This window comes from Grammomys surdaster, unplaced genomic scaffold, assembly GCF_004785775.1.
Source record: "Grammomys surdaster isolate TR1022 unplaced genomic scaffold, NIH_TR_1.0 126187, whole genome shotgun sequence".
Classification (NCBI taxonomy): Eukaryota; Metazoa; Chordata; class Mammalia; order Rodentia; family Muridae; genus Grammomys; species Grammomys surdaster.
In genome coordinates this window covers 1690807-1716414 of record NW_021620993.1, presented here as the reverse complement: position 1 = coordinate 1716414, position 25608 = coordinate 1690807, and the positions used below count along the sequence as shown (strand labels likewise).

The 25608-nt window shown below is 47.3% G+C and overlaps 1 protein-coding gene across 2 annotated transcripts; it reads right to left on the bottom strand.

The window, feature by feature from the left end:
* Window positions 1-4720: 4720 nt before the first annotated feature.
* On the bottom strand, window positions 4721-25585 carry Zbtb49 (zinc finger and BTB domain containing 49). 2 transcript variants are annotated; one of them, XM_028758309.1, is made up of 8 exons: window positions 25477-25585; window positions 21523-21689; window positions 18383-19458; window positions 15550-15596; window positions 9537-9610; window positions 7918-8000; window positions 7669-7830; window positions 4721-5813 (listed from the first exon to the last, which is right to left on the bottom strand). In XM_028758309.1, the coding sequence occupies exons 2-8, from the start codon at window positions 21672-21674 to the stop codon at window positions 5152-5154; spliced, it is 2256 nt and encodes a 751-aa protein (XP_028614142.1). In that variant the 5' UTR covers window positions 21675-21689; window positions 25477-25585; the 3' UTR covers window positions 4721-5151. The 2 variants fall into 2 exon arrangements, with proteins under 2 accessions (XP_028614142.1, XP_028614143.1); XM_028758310.1 differs by lacking the exons at window positions 15550-15596; window positions 21523-21689; window positions 25477-25585 and having other exon boundaries at window positions 18383-18737.
* Between the last annotated feature and the right edge of the window lie 23 nt (window positions 25586-25608).

The following is a 25608-nucleotide window of genomic DNA, read 5'->3' as shown; positions in this document are numbered from 1 at the left end:
ACAGGTGGTAGTGGTAGGGTTAAGGGGCAGCCCTGCAGTGTCCTCAGGCACTGAGTGTCTGAGAGCCCCTGAGCAAGGGTTCCCAGTTGAAGACAGGGCAGCAGCTTCCTGAGGTTCAGGCATATTCTAGGTACCCGATTCCTCTCCCTATCACAGATTAGCCCAGGTATCCTCAGACCTCCAAGTCCATGTTAGGGCAACAGCCAAGAGCAGGGGTTCCTGGAAGAGCAAGTGATTCCTAAAAACTCTCTCCTGAGCCTAAAACTGGGCCAGACAGTTTACTTTTTCTGCACTTTCCTGATTCAGAAAGAATTAAGCAATTAGCCTGCACATCCATGTGTGGTGTAAATAGTGTGAGACTTCAACACTTGGTGTTTGAATCTCTGGAACACCAGGAACTTAATTAACTTGCTGCAACCAAGAGGCACAGATTTGGTGGTTTAAACAACAGAAACACCCATTTGATCGCCAGCCCAGGGCTGGAAGTTGGAGACCTGGTGATGGCCAGGGCTGGCTGGTTCCTTCTGAGGGCTGTGATGGCCAGTTGGGCTGTCAGGCTTATGGAGGCATCATGCCCATCCTCAGAAGAAGTCCTTGCTGTGTGCATGTCCCTATGTCCAAATGTCCTTCTAAGACACCAATCACTGGAGCACCGTCCTTCCTCCAGCATGGCCTTGTTTTTACTAATGACATCTGCAGCAACCCAGTTTCCAAACAAGGTCACATTCTGATGTGCTGGGGGGTTAGGACTTCAGTGTAGTAATGGCAGTGTGTGTGTGTGTGTGTGTGTGTGTGTGTGTGTGTGTCCAACCCATGGTAGTAACTGATTTTTGCTTGGATTTCATGTGAAAATACCCCTGGCCTTTTGAACAACTGTCATGGAGAGAATGTTGTTTACCACAAACCCCATCTCCATGCTCCGTTTCCAATGATTATCCCACACCTGTTATGGGCTGGGTACCACTGCAGGGTGAGGGAGAACATCAGTGAGCAAAGAGGTGAGAGTGCCCCTCTCCTGCCACCCCCACATCTTGCAGAGGTGGAAAGGCAGGCAAAGTCAAGGTGGTGGCAACGGCACCAGGCTGGACAAGCAGTATTTGACCTCAACTATGTCAATTCTCTGTAAGGCCTGAACTGCAGAATCCAACCCCAGGCTATCAGGAGAGAGAGAGGTAAGGAAGGGAGAGGTGGGGGGCATGGATACTAAAGGTATTTCTTACTAGGACACCAATCACATTGGGCCTACCTGTATAACCTGTTCAAACCTACTTTCCTCAGTAATGGCCTTGTCTCCAAACAGTTTGTAGGGGGAAGGGCATAAATTAGGGCATCAGCACAACTCAGTCCTAAATAAACACTAGCTAATTCCAGAATGTTTTAATTGCCCTAAAAAGAACCCACGGCCCATTAAGCACTCACTTTTCCATTCTCCTTCCCTGTACCTGGCAGCTGGCTATCTGCTTTCTGTCTTTCTGGATCTGTCTAATCTAGATGACTCACACAGAATCGTAGTCATGTAACACATCCACTATGTGGCCTTTGCTATCTGGCACTGTTCACACAGCTTAGGTTCACAGGGCTACTCTTTTTCCTCCATGCTAGAGATTGAACCCAGGACTCTGGGTTTGCTAGATGCTAGGTCCAGTGAGCTACATCTCCAGCTCTTTCTCAATAGCCAGAGTCACAAATAACCAAGACCCCTGGGGCTTTGTACAAGGTCAAAGTTGTTGTGTGGATGCTCCCACTTGCATCCACTGGCCAAGTAAGTACAGAACATCGGAGGTGCCAGGCACTGTTAGGAATATTTACCAGTCTGAGTCGTCCATACGGGAAATCTCAGTGTGGATACTAGACCCAGAGTTGTAGACGATACCCAGCAAGCTTGAACAATAACCAAACAAGTGATTTCCCTTTGGGATGGGGGCAGAACTGTTCTCTCCCCACAGGCTTGCAAAAGACTTTGAAGAGGCTAAGGTGCAAATGTGCCTGGTTTTCTGGAGAGAAACTCCAAGGGTGCCACAGAGCCCAGGCAGAGCAGCTATAGGCTCTTGCCACCAGGCCAGGTCACGTTTCTGAGCTTGTGAATGGTGATGCTGCCATCTGCTGGCGAATCGGAAACTTGCAAAAAGCAGCCAAGGCAAAAGAGCACTGGCTAGCTCATCATCACTGACACTATCAAGCTGACAGGGTCCTGGACAAGGCATTACACAGGCATTCAGAACACTGGTGCCAACAGCACTTTTTGGTTCATTTTCCATAGTTTATTTTTTAGAGTCATTTACACTTCATAAAACTTACATATGGTAAGTACACAACCAGTGATTTTAAAAATAAATTTGCAGTTATGGCAAAGAGAGTTGTATGGTGGACCTAAGAGTCTCACCCCTGGCACATATGTCATTCTACAGATGTTTTTGACAGGGGACAATGTCAGTGACAATTTATGGCAGAATAAGGTCACTGTGTACCACTTAGAAAGATGTATCTAAACATGTTTGTATCTGAGGAAAGTACCTGGAAGGAGCTAAACCCACTATGAAAACAGTGACCTTGCTGGGGTGCTGGAGGGGTTGATGCAACAACACAGGGTCTCACCAAGTCGGATTTTTTAAACGTCATCTGTAGGTGTACATGTGAGTGCTGCACCTGCAGAGGCCAGGAAAGGGCGTTAGATACCCTGGAGCTAGAGTTAAAGGTGGTTTTGAACATCCCATTGCAGAATGGAACTGAACTATGGTCATACTCTTGAGCTCTGAGAGATCCAGGATAAGGAGTCTTGGGCTAATAGACCTGTAGTCAGTAGTCCCAGGATCTAGGGAGTAGGCAAGGAAGAAGAGGGGGGATCCAGGGCCTGGACTCTGGACATTTAATGTTCAGATGTGGACTGGAGTCAGCAAGGATGAATTTTGAGACTGAGCCAGTCACTGGAGAAAGTAGACTTAGAGAGAAAGATGGCCATACTGCTCAGGTCTACCTGCGAGTTGCCTGAATTGGGGATTGAGATCTGTTTGTGAGTTGCAATGGAGAGGTCACTGGTGACCTGCGGAAAAACATCTCAGTGAAGCACTGGGGCTAAGGTCTGAATGACTGGGGCTCAAAGGAAAATCAGAGGATCAATCTAGGGGGCCATACTCCAATGAAAAAGCCTCACAAAGCACCAACTGGTCAAGTAAGTCCTGAGTGTCTGCCAGGCACTTCTTGGAACATTCCCCAGGCTTACATCCCTGTAAGGAGACCAAAGGCCTGCACAGTGGCTTACTGCATCCTACAGCAGTGAGCAGGGAAGGGTCTGCAGTTGAACTGGGCACAGTCAACAGGTTTAGACCCGGGACTGTGAGTGAGAGGAAAGCTCCTGTCTGCTTCTGCTTTCTCTTAACCACACCAAGGCTACAGGTGGAGTGAGGGGAGAGCTGCAGGAGCCCAAGGAGCTGGAGGAGACTGGCACAAAGGCAGCACACGGTGGCTGTGAGAAGGGTAAGGGCTCAGTGGAAGTGTTGTCTAGAAACCAAAGGGCCACTTGTGACCAGCCGGGTACACAGAGGGCAGAGACAGATTGTCCATCAGTGCGATGGATGACCTGGTGGGGAGTTGTGATACTCAGACTATGGGATGTAGCCTGGCTAACAGGGATGTAAGGATGCGGTGAGGGACCAAGGGCAGATATGACCCAGGTGAAGAGCTACTGGAATGAGAAGCTGTCAAGCCAGTGGGAGATGGGAGGAGAGGGAAGTGAGGGGCTAACACTCACCAGCAACCATCACATTCCATCCAAGTTCAATCCTGGCACTGCTTACTCAAGGTACCCACACTCTGGCACACCCCCAAGGGTGCTCAACCCTCATGAAGCTCTGGTTCTGCCTTCTGTGCCAGCCTTGGGGGATGGACCATGGTGTAGAGTGGCTAGAAAACTGGGAGGGGGACCTGATGTCACTCACAGTCGACAGTTCCCTGGGCCTGGCTGTTGTCTGTGGAATCCTCCTGTCCTTGGCAGGTTCTCTCATCAGGTACACTGCTTTTCTAAGTTAGAGTTGCTGGAGGTTGTTCTCAAAGATTACAGTAGGTAATCTACAGTGTGCTTGCTACAAGGCAGCCATTCTCATGTTTGTTTAGACATCCCAGAGACAGTACTATGGACATCATAGGAGCCCTCAGGCCTCAGGGACTGAGGAAACTCAGCCAGGGAGCTCCATTAAGGCCAGAAGGTGACTGGGACTTCCAAGTGGGTGTTAGACTACTTCAGGCCTGTAGGGGCTCATCTTGTTCTGCAGCCAGCCAGTCTAGAGAAAATCCTGGATGGCCAAGTAGTTGGCTAAGACCTACCCAGAAGTGGCTGCCAGGTCAGGCTGTTCAGAAGACTCTGAGGCCCCCACTGCAGGCTGGTAACATAACTGGACTCCAGGCTTACAACCAGGTCAGTGACACTTATTTCATTTTTGGGTGGTGCTGAGGCTCAAACCCAGGTTCTTCTGCATTGATATGTATTTTTATAGTATTAAGATCTTAAGATTAATAAAAATGCTTGGAAACTGGGCGTGGTGGTACATGCCTTTAATTTCAGCACTTGAGATGCAGACACCAGTGGATTTCTGTGAGTTCAAGGTCAGCCTGGTCTACATAGGCAGATCAAGCCTAGCTAGAGCTACATGGTAAGACCCAGAGTTTAAAAAAAAAAAAAAAAGTAAAGTACTGGGAAAAAAATTACAAAATATAAAACATTACATGGAAAAGCTAGCTCATTTATTCAAATTAAATTATAAGTTCAATATACAAATATACAAATATAATCTGTATAAATATTTAAAAATATAATGTACTAAAAATTTCTATCATATAAAAATGTAAAAATGTCTATATTTTATGTATCTATGTCATATAACAGGACCAAAATGTACAGTGGCTGACGTGAGGTCCACTGTCACAGTGATGTGCATCAGCTGCTCTCCTGCCCTGGACTGCTGTGTAGACAGCCTTAGGTGGTCTGCCTCCCTGGGACCGGCAGGGGCGAGCAGGCCTTTCTCTCAATTCCTAGGTTAACGGTGCTGGAGCTCCCAGCAATCACTGGGAGGGAAATCACATAACCGTTCTCCAGGGTGGAAAGGGAGCTGGCCTGGGCAGGAGGGCCGCTTCTCTCCAGTGTTACACGATGGCACATCACTGCTCCAGCTCATGTTCATTCTGCAGCGTCTTCATTGCCAACCCCCACAGAGTCATACTAGAGAAAAACTGTCCCTCAGAGTTCCTGTAAGTCACCGAAGGTGCCCGGCTGCCCAGTGGCTCAGTGCAGTGGTTGTCCAGAGTGGCCAGGGAAGAGCGGGACACAGCCATGCCATCAGCCTGTGGCTGCTCTACACCTGCTGAAGACTCCACATCTGAGTAAGTGTAGGCCTGTGACTGGCTCTGCAACTCTGGTGGCTTGGCCAGCTTAGTGGGTTCCTGGTCACTCATGCTAGGAGGGTGAAGCATGGAGCGTAACTTACAGTAGGAGCCACTACAGTGGCCATCAAATCCTGCCACAGAACTTTCCACAGGGTGCACAGGGAGCTTGACAGACACAGGCATCAGTGTGACAGACGCATCCTGGGAGAAGGAGTCCGAGCTCTGAGACTTGTCCAGGTCAGAGGTCTCACTGGGCCGGCTCAGCTCACCCAGCATGGCTGGGCTCCTGGCCTCAGCTCTGCCGTGCATCCTCTTGTGCCGTCGCAGCACGGCGGAGCGTGTGAAACACTTGCTGCAGATCTCACAGCTATATGGCTTTTCCCCAGTGTGAGTACGGACGTGTCTGCGCAGGTCTCCTGAGCCCCCAAAGCATTTCCCTGCAGAGAAGGGCTACTTTAGAAGTGGAGGGATTCCCTCCTTATGAACATCTGATCTAAGGGAAGCTGATGATGGCACCCTCACTTTGAATGAGATCCCTCTCCAATGGGCCCCTGTAGCTTGACACTCATCACAAGTCCTCTGGGCCCCAGTGCTAAAGCCTGCCCAGGCTACCAGCAGCTGCTCCCACATCAGGCTGAAATAGAGCCCTCCTCAACAATGGTACTCCTGTGCAATGCTGCTGTCAATGCCTGTGGAGTCCCATGATGCTCCTCAACTGAGAATGGTATTTAGAGAGGATGGGGAACCTTTAGGAGAGAGGGCCCAGCTAGTGAAAGTGAGTCTAGGGCTAGACTTTTGAAAGAAACCCTAAGCCCCAAACAATCTTTCCCCTCTAGTTTCTGTCTAGAACAGTGGTGGTGTTGGTAGTGGCCAACTACTACAGCAGTGCAGTATGACCAGCCTAGGACCTGGTAACACCTCTTTCCTGACATCTGTGCAGTAAGTTTGTACCAAAGACATGCACATACTTGTCTGTCCTTCAGCCTGCTTCCTTGTGAGAAGTGGAACTCAGTAGGTAACTGCAAAGGCCTAATGGTTAGAGAGCCCCCTGAAAGGAAATACCCCGTACATACTGGATACACTGAGAACTTCTCCCTTACTGAATGCTGACCATTACTGCCTTTGATTCCTCGGCTATGTTGGCCTTGTAAAGCAATAGGAGCCTTCGGAATGGGGGTACAAAGAAGAATGCCATTGAGCAAACTAGATAGAGCTCTTCAAGAAGGAAAACCCTGAATATGTCCATACAACACCTGAGCCAGCACCCACTAAGCTCATAATGTTGAGCCTTATGTCAGGTTCAGAGTTTTCTCCTAATAACATAGTCAGGCAGTTTGGTACAAACTTACTTTACAGCCTTTGTGTCACCTTAGTAATATGTGTGTGGTCTCCTGTGGCTTCAGTGTCCTGGCTCCTCCTTTACTACTGTGTGTCCTAGCTGCATTCTGCTGCCTACCATCCCTGGGCATAAGTAGATGCTTTGTCTTCCACTGCACCATTAACTTAACTCTCACCTGGGATTTCTGGGAAGCTGCTGCCACCATCTGTAGGGTGCCTAGTACTTATGTACTTTAGCCATATGGAGTCACCAGGAAAAAAGTAGTGAGAACTGAACTCGCAGATATCAGGCCTTTGTGCTGTTGACTAGGTCTGTCAGAACAGAGATAGGAGGGGAATCCTGGTTGCATTCCCAAAGTTCTGTGCTGTCAACTGCACAACTGCCAAATGCAGTCCCAGCCCTTAGCAGAACCTAATCCAGGTGCACTCTGATACCCCAACTGCCTGAACAGACCACCATAGAGACTGCACACTCACAGCCCCATCAGCACTGTAAGCCAACACACACAATGACACATGGGCACATGCCTTCCTCGGGTACCTGGGGGTGTATGACTCTTGATTCCATGTAGTCACAAGCAACAGGTGCCCAACTCTTGGGCTTCCTATGTGCAGTAAGGCACCTGAGGTGGAGAGCTACCTACTCCTCACTTACCATCAAAGCCCTTGCTGAGGCCAAGAAGCAAGCCCTTAGCTCCCAAAGTGTGTTCCCACACTCACCCCTTCCCACTGGGGCTGCCAGCTCTGGGTGATGGGGCTTAAAGTCCCTTTGTATCTGGGCATCAGGGTCAGTTCCTGATATCCACAGATGCAGAGTCTGGTATGTGCCATTATTCCTATGAGGAAGCAAAGGAACTACCACTTTCACCCACCCTATGAGAGAACAGTGACTTATGGCAGCCAACAGCAGGGTGGGCAGTGCTTTCACCTCACACAGGATGAGCCCAGACTCACCACAGGCAGGGCAGCTATATGGCCGCTCTCCCGTGTGCCGCACACGGTGCTTCACCAGTTTCCTCTGCATGTTGAAGGACTTCCCACACTCATCACAGGTAAACACCTTGTCAGCTGTGTGCGTCTTTTTGTGCTCTTTCAAATTGCTGAAATTGCTGAACCCTAGACAGACCACAGCAGGGGTTAGGATGGCAGACAGGACCTGTAGCAGTGGCCCTATGAACAAAGGAAGTGCTCATGCAACAGTACCTCGGCCGCAAGTGTCACACAAGTGTGGCTTCTCTCCAGAGTGAATGATGATGTGGCGCTGGACGTCACCAGAGGCTGCAAACCTGCAAGGAAGTGTAAAGTCCTATCAGGAACGTGGTGACACTGACAACTGAGGTCATCCAGAGGACACAGGCTGCTCCTTGAGCCCAAACTGAAGACTAACCACATCCATCCTAAGACAGAGGGGCAGAGATAGGGATGAAAAATGAACCAGTGCTCACCAAGCAGTTACCCCAGCCTAAGACATGCTGGGTGCCTGACAACTGTCACCTTCCATAATTGTTTCCAGATACCAGGTACCTTCCGACTTACCACCTGTGTTTCTGATGGGAAGCACAGTGAGTGCAGAGGTTTTCATGACCTTAGGCAGGCAGCAGGCACCTCCTCACCCATGCTGAAAGTCTAGCCTTTCCTGGTTGCCTCACCCCACCCCATGATGGCTGGTAGGTTGTTCCCAGGCAGGGAGGCACAGAGAGATTTTACATGGGATCCTAAGGTCCTCATTTTAAACACTGCAAACTACACTCAGGAGCCCATGGGAAGTGCCAGTATGTGGGACCATTCTGTCTGCTGCTGGACCCCGGCCATGATCAGATGATTACCACCCAGAGCTTGGCTTTATGTTCAGGTAGCTGCAACAGGGGGGAGCCATGGTCAGCAAGGCAGCCTTTGATGTGTTCCATTTTCCCTCAGCGCAGAGGCAGGCCATGCTCCCAAAACCTATTTGGGGCTTGCTTCTCCCTCTGCTGTGCTCACAGCGCGTGCTGCGGGATGTGTTGGAAGACTACAACTTCTGAGTAATCCCATGTCCATCTCTAACCTCCAGACTCTGCAACGTGGACTTGTGAAGGGTAGAGGATCTGAGCGGCTGATGTTTATGTTCTCTTGCAGCACTGGGCAGATGCTGGGAGAATCAGTAACTAAATGATGGAAGCAGACGTGGAGGAAAGGAGTGCCTACGGCTCGTGAGGCTTCCGGTCAAGGTCTGCAGTTCTAACACAGTGGCAGGATGGTGGAGTAAGAAGCTCCTGGCCTGTTATCAAGCAAGGGGATAGAGGGCTGAGGCTGTTGTCTTTACACAGGAGGGATGGACAAGCTCCTTGCTTGCCCTGTGAAGGAGTCATTGCACAGGCGTCAACCCACCCAAAGATGCTGACTCTCTGTTGCTATGCCAACATTCTGTTTTCAGGTCAAAACTCACCCAGCAAGGCTGAGTGTCATCAAATCTGTCCTGAAGCCTACAGTCTGGTTTGATAACACAGCTTAGGTACCTTCTGTTGCCTTCTCTCTAGAGGTCTAGTGACTCAGGCCGCAGGCACTGTTTCCCCTGACTAGACAGTCTTCTCCCTGGAGATGCTTTTACAATGAACACTTCAGCATAAGCTAATCTGTTTCCTGTAAAGCCGCTTTCCTTCCTGGGGCCTTGGCCTAGATTTTCATGTTTTCCTTTAACTTTTCTTCTTATTCTCTTCCTGTTGCAAAGTGAATGCACTTGTGCTCCGCCATGGCTGCATGAGTCCTGGCAGCCAATGACACTGGACAAAGACACTTGGACCACCCACAGTCCTTACACATGGCACCCCCAGCCCAGCACTGACCTCTTTCCACAGATTTCACAGATGTATGGCTTCTCCCCAGAGTGCCGACGTAAGTGAGTTTGAAGGTTGCCTGCCTACAAGAAAGCAAGAAACACATCAATAATGAAGGACAAAAAAAATTACAGAACCTCAAAGGAGAACTGACAGATTTAGCAGGTCCCACCCAACATACTTCCAATAAAGGGCGGACAGGAAGCTGTGTCCAAGGTCGACGGCAGCCACCTGCTGTACAAAGAGCCCCAGCTGTGGTCACACTGGTGTCCATTTTGTAATGCCTCCCTTGTAAAGGGCAGGCTACCCTGGGAAGGCACTTGGGTTCCCAGGCCTAATTTTAAGCAGACCTTGATACATGGTCCTTAATTAAGACCATTCACATGCACGTCACCTGGAGAATCTAGCACTTAGGGGGCTTATCTCAATGCTCACGACTTCTTAAAGAACATATGCATTTGTACAAAAGAAGCAAAAGACTTTTCCAGAAAGTGTATCCTCTCACAGTAAGATTGGCTCTGCCTGGGCAGCTGTTTGTGTTTTACCTCTGGGCAAGAGTACATCTCAGGAGACCCAGAGCAGCACTGAAGAGTCTCTGCATCCTAGTCTGTCAAGCTAGCAGGGGTTACGTGTAGATTTCCATACACTTATCAGTATGAAATCAGAAAATTACCTAGTAGTGAAAACAGAGCTGCAAATGCTTCCCATGTTAAAAACGGCACTTGAAAATGTTCCAAACTAGGGTTGAGAGGCAAAGCCTTCCCTCACTATACCTGAGCAGCTCAAGCTGTTAGTGTCCTCCTGCCAAACAAGCCCTCAGTGACAAAGATGCCCAAGGGCCATACTGCAGTGCACAACAGAGCCAGAAGGGAGGATGAGCAACAGTTAGCTGGTACACTTGCTCTTTACCTCCGCATGCAGGCTTAAGCAAGCTGCAGAGACAGTTTTGGTTATAGTCCATCTGTGAATTAAAGCTCACAAATACAAAAGACACTGTGTGTGGAATCTGATTCAGGGAAGCCTCAGTTACACACTATATGCAAGACTGTGATAAACAACGCTAAGAGAAAACTGGGACTTTTCAATAACCAGACAGATTTTGGCAGAACACTGGTAAACAGCCTGCTTTTAATATAGAAACCTTTAATAACAATATCATGGCAAATATCAACAGCAAAATGCATGCTAAAATTCTAACTAGGTCTTTATATCCAGTGGCAATTTCCATCTGAAAAGCTGAGATTTGGCAACCAGAACAGCTGCCCAGGGCCATAGTAGGGCTGGTTAGCACTGGTCTTGTGAGTGCAAGTGACACTTTTGCTTTTGCAAATCATAAAAAACCATCCTGAACAGTCCACAGGACACCCACATTGCCACCTGGGACACTGCTCCTCGGAGAGCAGGATTCCAAATACTAACTGCTTTAGTCAGCAACATCCACATTGCAGAAAACCAACGTCATACAGCAACACAACAACCAGCACGCCACCGGCTCCCTCACTCAAGCTGCTCAATAAAGATGCACTGTGATGAAACAGTCTGAGCCGTTATGTAAGTAGGACCCCCCTTCACATGTGCTCAATGTATTACTTATTTCAAAGTAAATATATCCCAATGCTCTTCTGATGTACTGTGTGACAAGCAGTGTTAGATGAATGTGGTAGGACAGGCCTGATACTGGCAAGCACCAGGGCAGCCAGAACCACATAGGAAGACTGTCTCAAAAATAAATAAATAAATAAATAAATAAATAAATAAATAAGAAAGCAACAGCAACAAAAACTTTAACATGTCTTTACCATTTGACATGGAAATACATACTGAAATCAGCATCTTTTCCCAGATATAGTAGCACAGAGCTGACAAACTCTACAGAGTAAATAAAACTGATGGAATGATTTGAACAAAAAAAAAAAGAAAGAAAGAAAGAAACAAACAAACAAACAAACAAACCATTAAGTAATTTGTACAGATGACCCAGGAGACTGGGCCCTGTTACTTTAGGCATCAATCCATACTTTTTATTTTTAATAAACTGTAGCCACACTATTGGGAACCAAAATGCACAGACAACATCTTAAAAACAAATCTGCAATTTTGTTTACAGAAACCATGCCAAGCAGTGATGATGATGTTATGAACAGAGCTCTGTGCATTGGCTGCACACAGTGCTTAGCTCAAGGCTTATAGAGCTGTACTGCATTTACAGAGAAGTCAACTGAAGCTCTGAGAGACTTTGGGTCACAAAACTGTGACTGGGAGAGCTAATTCACCTCGTGCTGATGCTATTGTTTGTTTCCTGAGACTGGATCTCACCACGTTCCCCTGGTTGGCCTGAAACTTACTCTGTAGACCAGGCTGGCCTTAAATTCACAGAGAACTGCCTGTCTTGACCTCCATCTCCTGAGTGCTGGGATTAAAGGCATTCATCACCATGCTTGGCCTAACTCAGGTTTATCTGCTGAGACCTCAGAGCCTGTGCTAATAAAACTCTGCTGAAGAGATTAGCAAAAACGAAGTTTGTTTCTAATCACTTTTAAGTTAAATCAGAATATTTAACAGAAAAATCTCACCAGAAAAAGTAAAAGCATCTGGGGCCATGGCTCAACAGGTAAAGGACTTGTCTCCAAGCCTGACATATCATTCAATCCCCAGGCTCCATGGTGGAAGGAGAGAACTGACTCCCCAGAGGTGTCTTCTGACTTCCACACACACTGAGGCCCCCAGTAAATAAATACATAAAGTATTTTTAAAGGACCATCTGAGTTTAATTACTCTTACAATAAACTTTCCGATGTGGACTCAAACCTCAGTATTTAACCATAAAGAAACCTGGCCTCCCTTGGGGGTACATGGCAGCTGAGTAAAAGCGAGGGCCTCACAAACTCTGAGACAGAAAGGCATCTCAGATATTAGTCATCTAGCTGAGTTCCAAGTCTTTAGAATTTCAGATAATAGCAAAATAAAAAAGACACTAAAGGCAAGCACACACTTTCCCTGTTAAAGTTATGAAATGATGTGTCTGGATCCACCAGAGCTTGGGCCCCATGTTAGCACCTAAGGACATGGTCATTACGGTGTCCCTGATTCCTGCACTTTCACCAAGGATGGGGTGAGTAGTTGCTCTGGCATTAGCCCAGCACTACCAAAAAACAGGTCTTTTACCCAAGACTGCCCTCTGCCTCTTGGAATGTGGTAGCCCTGATTAAAGCTTTTCTTCCTATTCCCTGCCCTCCCCCTGGTGGTTGGGTGGGGGTGGGGCAGAAAGAATAGTTTTGCTCCTCTCCAAAGACAGCTGAGTCACCAAGCTTTCCCTCTCCCCATTGTTGTGGATATATTGATACCCTCGTGCACCATACGGGCAACACAGAACACAAGACATGACCATTCTCTAAGAGAATGTAATGCTACAAACAGCTAAGTGTATCATCACCACAATCCGAGATGATGCTGGCTCACTGCTACGGAACCATCTGGCTCATTAGTAAAGCTGTGGTCAAGTACAGACAGGGTAATTAAGATAGCCTTCTAGATAGCCAATCCTTAGGAAAGAGGATCAGAGATTCCCACTGGTAAACATTTTTAGACTTTCAAATTCTCCAAAGAAAAAGCCCTTAGGAACTTAGTACTCTGGCAGATCAGAAACGACATCCTAATCCACTGTGAACACCACTATTCACTCCAGTCATTCCCAGAAGAAAGTATAGCAGAAGTGGGGCAGAAGTGGGAGGGTGGGCTACTAGCTCCCCATGCCAACAAACGGCACCCTACCCTTCACCCCTAGTTCTAGCAGTCTGCAAGGGTCATCCAAGGAGAGTCAAGTGCTGCCTTTAGCCTGCCCCAAATGCCACCCCTGTTAGGTGGCCATGATTATTCTCTTCTCTCTGTATGCACTGTTCCTACATGTATTCTGGTGAAGTGTGTCTCAAGTATCCTTGTCCTTGACTATACACAAAGCCATTTGTCCCTCTGAAGAACAAGCTCCTAAGATCCTTACTTGTATCTGTCCCATCTCAGCAAGTGGCAGAGCTAGGGGAGATTGGTAACATGCACCTCTTGCTGACTCAGGCTTTTAAAACAGTCCTTTTCCAAAACAGTCTCATCTTTCTACTATAAAGATAAGACAGCAAGCACCATCTGAAAACCACAGCTATAGCTAGCTAGCTCTGCATTCATAAAAAACTGACAGAAGCAGACACCGACCTAGAAGAAACAGGGTTTCCAGACAGTCACCCTGGGTAGCACGCAGTGAGGGTGGGCACTGATCAAGGTCTAAACCACGGTTCTTAAGCTCAGCTGCACATCAAAAATACTCTTTAAAAAGGTAACAGAGACCCACTCAAAGCAGGAACTGGGCATGTCTGCAGGACAGCACAGCAGCAGTGCTGGGCTGGGGTGGGGGTCATGGCTGACAGAGATCCTGAGTGTGCTGTTGTATTGTGGTGTTACCAAGTGGAGCCACAGAAGGGCTCTGAGCAGGAAGATACTCCACATAAAAGACACTCAATCCTCCCACCAGCTCCATAGGGTAGGACTGTAAGAATGAAAACGGGGCCTGGAGAAGCGTGGCCATCGCTTAGTATCAATGATGTTTACTCATGTATTTTCCTGGGATGGGGAGGAGCATGCAAAAGCCACATGTGAAGGCTAGAGGACAACTTGCAGTAGCTTGTTCCTTCCTTCCACCGTGTGGATCCCAAGTGCTGGCAGCAACATCCCTACCTGCTAAGCTCTGTCACTGGCCCCAGTCCTAGGTAGCTAGGATCAAACGGTGATGGTGGGGGAGGACCACAGAAAGACCAGGATGCAGAGCCATGAAGAAGGGCACATGCTGTTTTAAGAAGTTGGTCTCAGCAACTCCTTAACCCTGCACACTCTCTAGGGCAGTTGCTCCTTCAACCTTGTCTAGCGGATCAGGACACTGTCCCATCCAAGGTCACAGGACAGTAAATCTGACAGATACAGGTTCAAATCCAGACTCTTAAGTCCTCTAGGTACCCAAGTAAGAGGCAGCGACAGTCTCCCAGGGAATGGTGACAGAGGGATGTATACTCAGCACCTGTCCAGAGCTGGGGGCTCCTGTTGGTACTGTGACATGAGGCTGTCCCAAAGTCATCATCCAGGGAAGAAGGGGCCATGCATAAGAAGATGCAGGGAGTCACGAAGAGTGAATGAGTAAACTAGCCAGTGCACAGGAAGAGAGAACTGACACCCTCAATGGACCCTGGAAGCACCAGGAAGGGTGTGTAACAAAATAGCACTCGCTGCTTCCATGCTCCCTGGAAATTCCTTCCTAATCCCCACCTCATCACAGTCTCCTGCACAACGACAGGACAAGCCCAAAGCCATTTCCTGACTGGGCAGAATCTCACACAGCACTGCTGTGGAGCTACTGCAGAGTAGAACAGTGTTGGCTGTTCCCCCTGAAGAGTCCCACCACCTGAATGTGACCATGAAAAGAGGGATACTCTATTCCTGTTTTAGAGGGAGCAGCAACTGCTCAGAGCCAGATTATGACACTGGACACTTTCTGTGGAAGGGACATCTCCAAATGCTAACATAGTACTTGCCACAGCAAGGCACAATAAATATGAGATAACTCCATATGCCCAAAAGTCAGCTTAAAGGCTGCAGTCAAAGTAGAGAATAAAAATGGTTTGGTCTTCTCTTGCCTAACATCCTGCATATAGCCCCAAAGAGAGAAAATATTTGGCTTGGACCTAGCCCAGCAAACCCTGCAGCTCCAAGGAAGCTCACTGCGGACCACTAGGAACTTCAAGACACATCAATAGCAGGACCCAGCATGAGTGGAGAAAAGAAAAGGTGCCACGAGGACTGTCACTCACAACAGCAGCACCTTCTAATGCACTGGGCATGTGTGTTCTGACCCAGCCCCAACCCTTTAAGCTGCAGCTACCACCACAGGTTTCTCTTCTGAGGACAAAAGTAAGTCTTATTGGTAATAAAGTAAGCATTGGGGTTCAGGCTTCCAATTATCAACAGTAAATAAGAGTATTCCCACCTGAGAGAAGTGTTTCCCACAAATGTTACATTCAAAAGGTTTCTCACCTAAAACAAAGCAAAACACAACAAGCTGTCGTCAGTACAAGAATTTGCACGATAATTTCTGTTTAAAATCCTTGATCTCCTACATCTTCCCCTTCCAAGCAATCATTCCACTCTTCTGTGTTTTATTCAGAACAAAGTCTCCCTCTGCAGCTCAGGCTGACCTGGAACTCTCAGCATTTCCTGCCTCAGCCTCCTGAGTGGTGGGATTACAGGTGAGAGCCACCACACTCAGCCAGTGACACTGTTTACCTCCAAAGTGGAGCACAAGGCATCTCTACTTCCAAATACTTATCACTTGCCTGACATTCCAGAAATATGATAAAAATCAAATCTATATACCTTCATCTAAAAGTCAAATTGTTCTTTAAATACAAACCTATGGTGAATTAAAGACTATCCAACATCCTTTCATCACAAAACCAAATGAGAGTTTTCTTATTACATGACTCTACTTGACCTTTGACTCCTACCAGAGTGGACAATCCCTTCACACCATGGGAGGTATGGACACTGGCGCCCAAATGGTGGGCACAAACAGCCTGAGGAACAGCCCTCTGCACTACCTCCCTGCCCTAGCTGAGACACAGAAGTGGACTTCACAGTGGAGAGGAGAGGTGTGGCCTGCTGTTGTCTCCACGCTGAGTGCAGTAACTCAGTTATTGCAGTCTGGGAGAGGACAGACTGGAGAACACTGAATGCTACAAGAAGCTGCAGCCAGATGGGGATCTGCTAGAAGGTGCACTTTAAGGTGCCACTTTTGGTCTGCATAAGCCTAATAAACACACATTGAACCTCCAAACTGTCATTTCCCCTCTCTTCCCAATTCAAGTGGCTACATTAAGACCATCTTAAAAATAACAACACTGTCCTTCTGCATACAGGGCATGTGACCTTGGCAATGCCAGCTTGCAGCTTTCTGGGTTTGCAGTAAGCTAGTCTTCAGTCCTAGATGATCATGACCGTGTAAGCCAGTGTTCTGCCTTCTTTCTGTAATTACTGGGGTTCAAGTCCCCACAAGAGAGATGAGTTTATAAAAAGAGAAGTCATGGGTCACAAGAGACCAAGGTTTTAACAAGCGTATTCGAATGGGTCTGGGGAGCCCTTTTCACTGTTAACATTGAGGCTCTACAGAGCTCGTGTCCCAACGGCTATGACTATCAACATATAGACATATCAGAGTGAAACAGAAGGCATTCTGAAGACAGAGAAACACATGTCTCATTGGCTATGGGGGGACAGCATCACACACCATGTGGCCACTGGCAGCTTCCACAGCACACCGAGGAGGAAGGAAGTGGCATCTGCACCATTCTGATACAGCTCTGGCCTCTCTCTCAGGTCCCTGGCGTCCAGGCCACACTCTGCTGCCATCTCAATGCAGCACTTACGTCCGAGGAAGTGTCTCTGCCCTATGACTGTATCTGTCACTCACAGATGTTCTCCAGAATTAGCAATTTAATTTTGCTCCTTTAAAGCTACAACAGGTAAGTTTCTAAAAGAAAAATGAAATAAAACTGAAAGTATTCCTCAGGCTGTAGGAAATTAAGCAAACAGAATGATTTAAATCACGTTGTTTTCATAGCAAGACTGAATGAGGACTGTCTTTACCTGGACTCATTTTGAACTACTACTACTACTAACAGTAGTGTGTGTGTGTGTGTGTGTGTGTGTGTGTGTGTGTGTGTGTTATATAAAAATAATGGCAGCCTTTACATCTGAATACACTGACATCTATAAAAAACTTTTTACCTGAGCAAACCAGAAGTCCAAAGTGGCAAGAGACCAGCCTGCCAGGGAAGGAGCTGGCAGCTCACAAACAGGCCATCTGGAAGCATGCTGCTGTGTGTCACTGCTCATGCCTATGTCTTCTGGGCTGGGGTGAGGTATTTTCAAGATGGAGCCTCACTTTGTAGCTTGTCCTGGAATTTACTATGTAGACCAGACTATCCTTAGACTCACAAGAGACCTGCCTACCTCTGCCTCCCAAGTACTGGGATAAAAGGTGTGTGTCATTACACCTGGTTCATGGTTATGTCTTAACTGTTACTAATTCATGATGACTGATAATTCTACCTCAGCCAGGGGGAGAGTGAGGCATGGTATTACACAGTGTGATGTATATCATACCATATCTTTAAAAACTTTCTGGGAAGACAATAATATGAATTAAGAGAATAAATGCTTGGAAGTTCACTGTCAAAGGTGGAAGAATTTTCATTGACAATACCAGGTGGAGAGTAGGGCTGGGGATGGACATAGCTCAGCGGCAGAGCTGTCCAGCATCCTGGTACCATTAAAACAAAAATAAATAAAAAAATCAAGTAGTTGATTCCTATGTAGTTTACTTCTTGCCTCCAAAATCCTAACTTCTCAAATTAAAATTACTTGAGAGAAGTTTCAGAATGACTAAAACTGAACTGTTTCAGTTCACTATCTGTCAACACTCTGCTGAGAAAATAAGCTCAAGAACCCTACAGAGGCAACTAACCACAGTGTGTCTGTTTAAGAGCTAGACACATCACAGTATCAGAGCAGCTGACTGTGCACCAGACAGTCGGAACTCATCATGAAAGAAGCCATCTTTTCACTGCAGCTTGATGATGCTCTCTGCACACAACATATGCATGCATCACCAAGAAGTGTAACAGACGGCAACTAGCACCCTGGAGCCTCCTTACAGACCTCACTGGCTCCACCTAGGAGTCAAGTGTCTTACGGACAAGGCCTGGCCAGGGAACGAGCACCACTGCTTCCTCCTCTATGCCTGTGGGCTCCTGTCAGTGTACCTGTATGAGATCGTTTGTGCAGCTCCAGATTGCTTGGGTGTTTAAAAGGCTTTCCACACAATTCACACGCATACTGTTTCTGGGACTGGAGGGCCTGGGACGGGTCTTCCCATGAAGCTGGGGCTTCTGGCATCTCCTCCTCACGGCTGCTCTCTGGACCCAGTTCTTCTCTCCCCTTTTCCTCAGTAGTCTGGCTTCCGGCTCTCTCCACTGCATCTTCCTTAGCAGCAGATTCCTCCCTCCTAACCAACCCATTATCTGACTCAGGATGTGAAGTGCACTCAGCTGACTGCTGGGACTTGAGAAAGTTTAGTTTCTTCAGGTGCATGGCCTTCTTCAGTCTCATCTGCTTGGCCGGTGGTTGAGAAAAGGTGTCTGCCTCAGAGTCAATGCCAGAGTTCCTGACAGGTGGAGCCATGAATGTGGAAGGCAAGTGCTCTGGAGACTCTGGGACCCCTGGACGGCCCTCCACAGGAGGCTGTGAGTCTGCTGCAGTGAGGTCTGTGGAGGCACTGAGAGTGAGCGGCTGTTCAGGGGCAGGCACCTGATTAGGGCAGGCAGTTTGCTTGTAATACTGCTTGCTGTACAATGTTCTGAGTTTGTAATAGTTGGGCTGTTTGCAGGGCAACTCTGGGCAGCTGGCACCTGCAGCATCTGGTTTTGACACTTCTCCTGTGGGACGACTGAAATCTGCTGATGGAACACGAGGATTCACCTCAGCCAGAACTTTAGGCTGTGCGCCTTCCACAGGGCACTCCTGCAGTGAGTGAGGAGGGTAGTGCTCACTTACCGCACAGGTGCCATCGAGAGTCACACTCTGCAGTGAGAAGCCACCAGCACAAGGCAAGCCTGGCAGCTGTGCTGCAGAGGCCGACTTCAGAAATGTGTGGCACAGATTCAGAACATTCTGCACTTGCAAACACCGTGCTGTGTCCAGCATCACCTGAATGTTGTCCTGGTTAAGGTCGAGGCGCGATGTGTACATGAAGTCCAGAATCTGCCCTATGCCGCTGACGTTTGTAACGTCCAGGTGAAAGATGTCAATCTTCTGGCTGGCAGCGTTCTGAAAGAGACTCCTGACAAAGAAAGAACACTTCAGCTACTTTCACAGTCGGCTAACTTTTTCTTTTAACGTTCACACATAAATCTTCAAAAGATTATGTCTGTGAACACTAACACTTTTGTCACAAGGATTCTTAATGTTTTATTTCTAGAGCTATTTCACTTTTACTGATTTTATTTTAGTTTTTTGAATTTGCGTATTCAAGTGTACCGTGTGTGTGCACACGCACACATACATGCGCACATATGTGGAGGCCAGAGGACAGCTTTGGACGCTGCTCCTCAGGCACAAGCACTCTGTTTTAAGAGAATGAAGTATCTAATTAGCCCAGAGCTTTTGAAGCAGGTGAGGCTGTCTGGCCACTGAGCTCGAGGGGTCCATGTCTCTCCATCTCCCAGCTTTGCAATTAGAAGCGGGTACCACCATGCCTGGATTTGTCATGTGAGTCCTGGGGATGAGACTCTGGTCTTCATGCAGGACTCTACAGAACATGATCTATATATACTGCTCGAAACAACCACATGCACCAATTATACAATGACATAGAACAGCAAAAGAAAAAAAAAAAGGACAGTACGTACTTCAGTGTTTTATGTTTAGTCTGGCATGATCCATTTCACACCATATAACATAAAAATATTTATATACCTAGTGCCTTAAAACCTTCTAAAGATAAAAACAGACACATTAACCAAGCAAAGTATATACTCACTATGTACCTGTAATTTGGCTACTAAGGCTTTTTGTTTTGTTTTGTTTTTTAAATTTTGGTTTGGTTTCTGTTTTTTTGACTTGTAGATTTAGCTGGCCCAAGACTTGTTATATAGACCATGCTGGCCTAGAATTCACAGAGATTCACCTGCCTCTGCTTCACCAGTGCTTGGAGTACTAACATGCCCTTCTGGCTGCTTAGTTTTGCAGAGACTCAAAGGTCCATAAACCAACAGGAAGAAATACACCTAGACTTAATGAAGAAAAAGGCGCATGAGGCACAGGCTCCTTGTTCCAGCATGGGTTGACTTCACAGGTGAAGGAACTGGTATTGAATACACCTTGAGAATATGACTTGGGTAAACTGTCTTACAAACCTGCTGCAGACATTTTGCCAGCAGTCATCTGTTTCCTTTTATGCCAGCTCAGAAGAGCCAACATTATCATACCTGGAATGAAAACTAACTAACATACCTACCTGGGAAGACAGAGAAATCAGGAACAGCAAAGCCCAAGAGTCTAGGATTGTTCTGCACAGGGAAAAACTACCAGCCACCCTACTGAACTGAGTTGTGATAGTGTGTGGAACAGTGCACACGAGAGCTTAATGCCATGATGCAGTGTTATCAGGGCAAGAGCAGGCCACTTTCCACACGCTACTGACCACAACAGGTAAACGTGCACCAACGAGAGACTTACTAACCAAAGAATTCACTTCTAAAGAACAGGCAATTGTATGAAGGTTTAGCTACACTGCAGCACAACTGCCTGGTGTTACTCAGTATGTATAAATAAATCACATAAGCCAAAACAATGGCAGAGTGATTAAGATGAGGTTAAGCCAAAGATTTTCTTACTACATTCATATGAAAGACAGAAACTGAACTGCTTTCATTTAGAAAGGAAGGGAAGTGGGTAAGGAAGGAGGGAGGGAAGGATGGGGGAAGCACACAGAACACTTTCCCCATGCTGATTTCTTTCTCTTTCCAGACAGAATCATCCTTCGGCCCTGCCCAGCCTGGAACTCTCTAGCCTGTTGCTATGGCCTCCCATATGCTGAGAAGAAAGAAGTACACAATGACAGCCAGCATCCTCCACTCTAATGTCTTATGACAGCGAAAGTCCTACCTGGAAAGGAAGTGAAATACAGAAAGAATACTGAAATTAATTTTCAGTCATCCCCAATATACTTTAGCTAAGAGTTTCTTTTCTTTTGAGTTACTCCAAACACAAAGTGATTCTAATTAAAAAGAAAACCCATAAACTGTCATTTTGTTTAAACTTCAAAGATAAAGACACCCCCCACCCCCACCCCACGAGGAAGCAGGTTCTCCTCAGCAGCAGTAGAGGATAGTGAGGTACTCACCTGAAATACTGGCTAAAGGCTGCCAGCACATTCTTGTGTGCTTTGAAGCAGACTCCCCTCACCACCAGCATGCAGTCACAAAGCAGGCCCTGGATTCGCTGTTCTCGAAGCTGCTGGAGGAGGTGGCAGCTATGAATGGCAACAGGGTCCATTCTAGACTATGAGACCTACAGTAGAAAATACAAGTAAGAGAGGTTCAAGGACACCAATGCCACAAAGAGGGTCCCAAACACAAACTGCCCTTGGTTTTCACCTTGTGCATCAAGGTTACAATTTAAGACACCCACCTACTCACTGAACTGTTTTGGCAGCACCTAGCCCAGAGCTGTGCAGCTCAACTCTCGGTAATATGGAAATGTTTCCTCTTAGCGATCCATTACGGAAACCATTAGTTATGTGAAAGCCAAAGTATGTGAGTGTGCCAATGTAGACTGCAGCAGTGAGAATACTGTATGCATTTCTTTTCTGGACAACTATGAATACGCCAAAAGAAAAATTACACATCAATACATATACACAAACAAGCATAGAAAAAGTCAACCAGCTAAGATCAATCCTGCATTTATTAAACACTTTGTGGTGCTGCATTTATTAAAGACTGTGGTGCTTAATCTTGACCCTCAACTTGGTGGGATTGTGAACCCCGGGGATGCACTCCTCTCAGTGTCTGAGGGCACTTCCAGAAAGGCTGAAGTGAATGGGGATGAAAGTGAGTGACATCACTGATGGGCTGGGGTCCAGAATGAATGAAAAGCAGGGAGAAGCTGAGCAGTAGCATGCATCCTGCTGACTCCTGGCTGCAGATTAATATGATCAACTGTTTCTCACTCCTCCCACCAAACCTTCCTTGCCATGGTGGACTTAGACTTTAGACTATGAGCCACAATAAACTCTTCCTTCATTTGCTAGTATCAGATATTTTGTTATAGCAGTAATAAAAGTAACAAATATACACCTATACATGGGTCAGTGAATTCAAAACTAGAGAAAATTAGGAGCCTATTTGGTCAGGTAAGGTATAAACTAAGATAACTACCATTGCCAGGCAGAAAGCAAAGCAATTAGACCTGCACCATGTCTGTTCAGGTGTGCCTTTGTGCTTCTCACAGACAGAGGAAGCAAGAGAATGGAGAGTGCACGATCCTGGGGTCTGTTACCAGTAGGTGTGAGGGACCTCCAGGGCAGGAACTTGCTGGGTTCCAGAGTATGGCTGAACAGTGGGTGGCATACTATGGAGGCAGAGGGCAGGCTACGCTGAGCTTCACACCATCTGACAACCCTGGCTCTGACTGGGAAGGAGACAGGAAGCTTCTGTGTGAATACAGAAAACCTGGTTATTCCTCATCTGCCTACTGAGTAGCTACTGTGTGCTCTCCTCTAGGGCAACAGCAGTGAGTGCAGCACACCAGGTGTCCAGGAAGCTTCAGTTCTAGTGAGGACCACACACCCTAATGGAACAAGCTAGACACGGGGGACACAGCTGAGTCAGGTGCAGCCTCTGGCATCCAAACACAGTGGAAGAGGAATGGGAGGTTGCTGAGGATCTAAATAGCAATCTGGTGCAATAATCTGTGGAGGGCAAAAAGGGCCACTACACAGTTAAGCCTGGAGAAGCCAGGAAAGTTAAACACACAGCTTATGTCTTCAATGGAATGAGGTGCTTAGCTGTTTTCCTGGAATGCTGGGGGTAATGAAGTTTACAACCTGGTGATCCTTTGCTACCTGTTGAGCCAGACCTTGCCCATATCTTCCAGAATTGATGTTTAACTTATCTCAGACTCTTTCCCCTTAAAACCTTGAGCATTCTAGGCAATAAAACTCATCTTTGTGAGAGATGTCATTTGTACAAAAACAGCAGCCCAGTGACTTCTATGTTATCTTAGGGCCAGGCCAATCCTGACTTCTATAGACATTATGTTTACCTCATTATGTTTCAGTCTCCCTAGATCCTAAATCTTGGGCACTATTTCTAAATCAACAGTACCCATTCTTATGAAAGAAGCCAGATATACTTTGTAAAGAATCTCAATGTAAACATGCCTTAAAATTGTTGTGCACCTGGAATGATGTAATTGTTATCACCACCACCCCCCCCACACACACACACACTAAGCTGTGCTGTGTTTAAATATGAGTAAAGTAAAATTATCTGAGTCAGACTCTAGAAGTCCTGGCCTGGCCCAGCTCTGGTTACAAAACTGAGCTGATTGGATTTTACTCTTACCTCACCGTGACTGCTTTCCCCTGCTTGCTGTAAAGCCTGTGAGGACCCTCCCGCACTGTGGTTTAGATATGAAGTATTTCCAAAAGATGAGAGAGTTAAGGCTTAGTCCTCAGTGCAGTGGAGTTCAAAGGTGAGGTGGCTGGATCACCAGGGTGTGACTTTCCTCACTGGGTTGATCCGTGACAAGTTCACAGCTGAGTGAACTATTAGGGGGCGCAGCCTAGCTGGCAAACGCAACAGTCTTTACGTGGTGAAGACATGGCTCACATCTCCTTTGCTGAAGGTGTCTGGAGCCTCACAGGTGCTCAGTGTGTAGTTTGAGAATGGAGTGACCCCATGGGACTAGAGAACTGTAGGGTTCCCTCTAGTTCAGCAAGCTAAAATTGAAACCAAGAATACGATGGTAGAAAGATCAGTGTGAGAGACATCAAACGATGCAAATCCCAGGGTGAGGAAGGCTGGGGTGACGTGAATGAAGAGGGGTCACAGCAGAGTTTTAACCCAAGAGGCTCCCACAGTGACATCCCTTCTGTTTGCTGGGGTCATTCTGCCAAGTAGTTAACACCAGTGGGTGATTTGTGGGGGGTTGCAAATGGAGCTGTTTATATCAAGCTTTAGAGGGGTACTCAGGAGTTGTTAACTACTGTGTCCATCCTCAGGCCCTTTTCTGAATGTATGTGTGTGTCTTGTGTCTACATGGGTACATATGTGTGGAGGCCAGAAGCCAACCCCAGGCATTGTTCCTCAGGAGCTGTCCACCTTGGTTTTTTGAGAAAGGGTTTCTTATGGAGATGTGAGGCTCACTGATTCCAGGAATCCACCTATCTCCAGTTTCCTGGTGCTGGCATTACAAGGGCATGCCACTAAAATGGGCTCTTTATGTATTCTGTTGCATTCCCCAGAACCTCAGAATTTGACTACCTGTAGCAATTACACCTTTAAGAAGGCAACTGTGTTTTAAAAAGAACGTATTAGAATGGGTTCTGTGGCAGATATGCCAATGCTGCGGTGGCACTGTTGGTATACAGCAAGAGTGACCACCTGTAAGCCAGGACAGTAAGCAAGCAAGCAAACCTGATGACACCACATTCATGACCGTCCATCCTCTAGAAGTGTGAGAAAGTAAATCTCTCTTATCTGAACCACCTCATCTGTTGTACCTTGCTTTAGGAGCCACAGAAAACAGAAGGAAATCTCCCAGTCACCAACAAATGCCCATGTCTGGGTTTGTTTCTCACAATACTGTTCATAGCCTGTTTGACGTTCATTCAGTCATTTAAGCAATAGTGACCACTAAAATATACCAGATGCTGTCTTTCGAGCTGAGAACAACTAACGTTTAGTGAGCATTTACTAAACCGCGGACACCCGCCCAGCACCTGACTTGAAGCGAATCTTTAGTCCTACGAGGTCCCGAGGAGTAGGCGCTGCAGTAATAGCATTCTACACACGGGACACCAAGGCACGTATGGTCACGCGGTGAATGAGGCAGGGGGCGCTTTAGGGGTCCAGAGTCATAAGCGCCTCTCCTATCTTGGGCGACGCAGGCACCTAGAGTGGCGCAGACTGCAGCAAGGGTGACTACAGGAAGAAGGAGGCCAGGCTTCTGTGAGCGGAACTTAGCTTTGTGCTCGGCCAGACCCTATTAAACGGCGCTGTCAGTGAGCCGCGCGCACCCTAGACGCGCCAACCCGCAGCCCACGCGAGTCGAGTGTCCCGGGCCACCTTACCCTCGGAGGCCGCTCTCGCCCGGCTGTCTTCCTGACACTCGTTTTCGTCAGACGCTTGGTGTCAACTGCAGGACTCCAACCGCCTCGGAACCATTACGACAGCGCCCCCTCTGTAGCTCGTCGGCAACTTCC

Excerpts from the sequence above, each read along its gene's own strand:
- Zbtb49 (XM_028758309.1), bottom strand. The coding sequence starts at position 21,674 with ATGGACCCTGTTGCCATTCATAGCTGCCACCTCCTCCAGCAGCTTCGA. Across the intron at positions 19,459-21,522 it reads GCCTTTAGCCAGTATTTCAG|GAGTCTCTTTCAGAACGCTG; the intron begins GTGAGTACCTCA and ends TTTCTTTGTCAG. Across the intron at positions 5,814-7,668 it reads ATATAGCTGCCCTGCCTGTG|GGAAATGCTTTGGGGGCTCA; the intron begins GTGAGTCTGGGC and ends CCTTCTCTGCAG.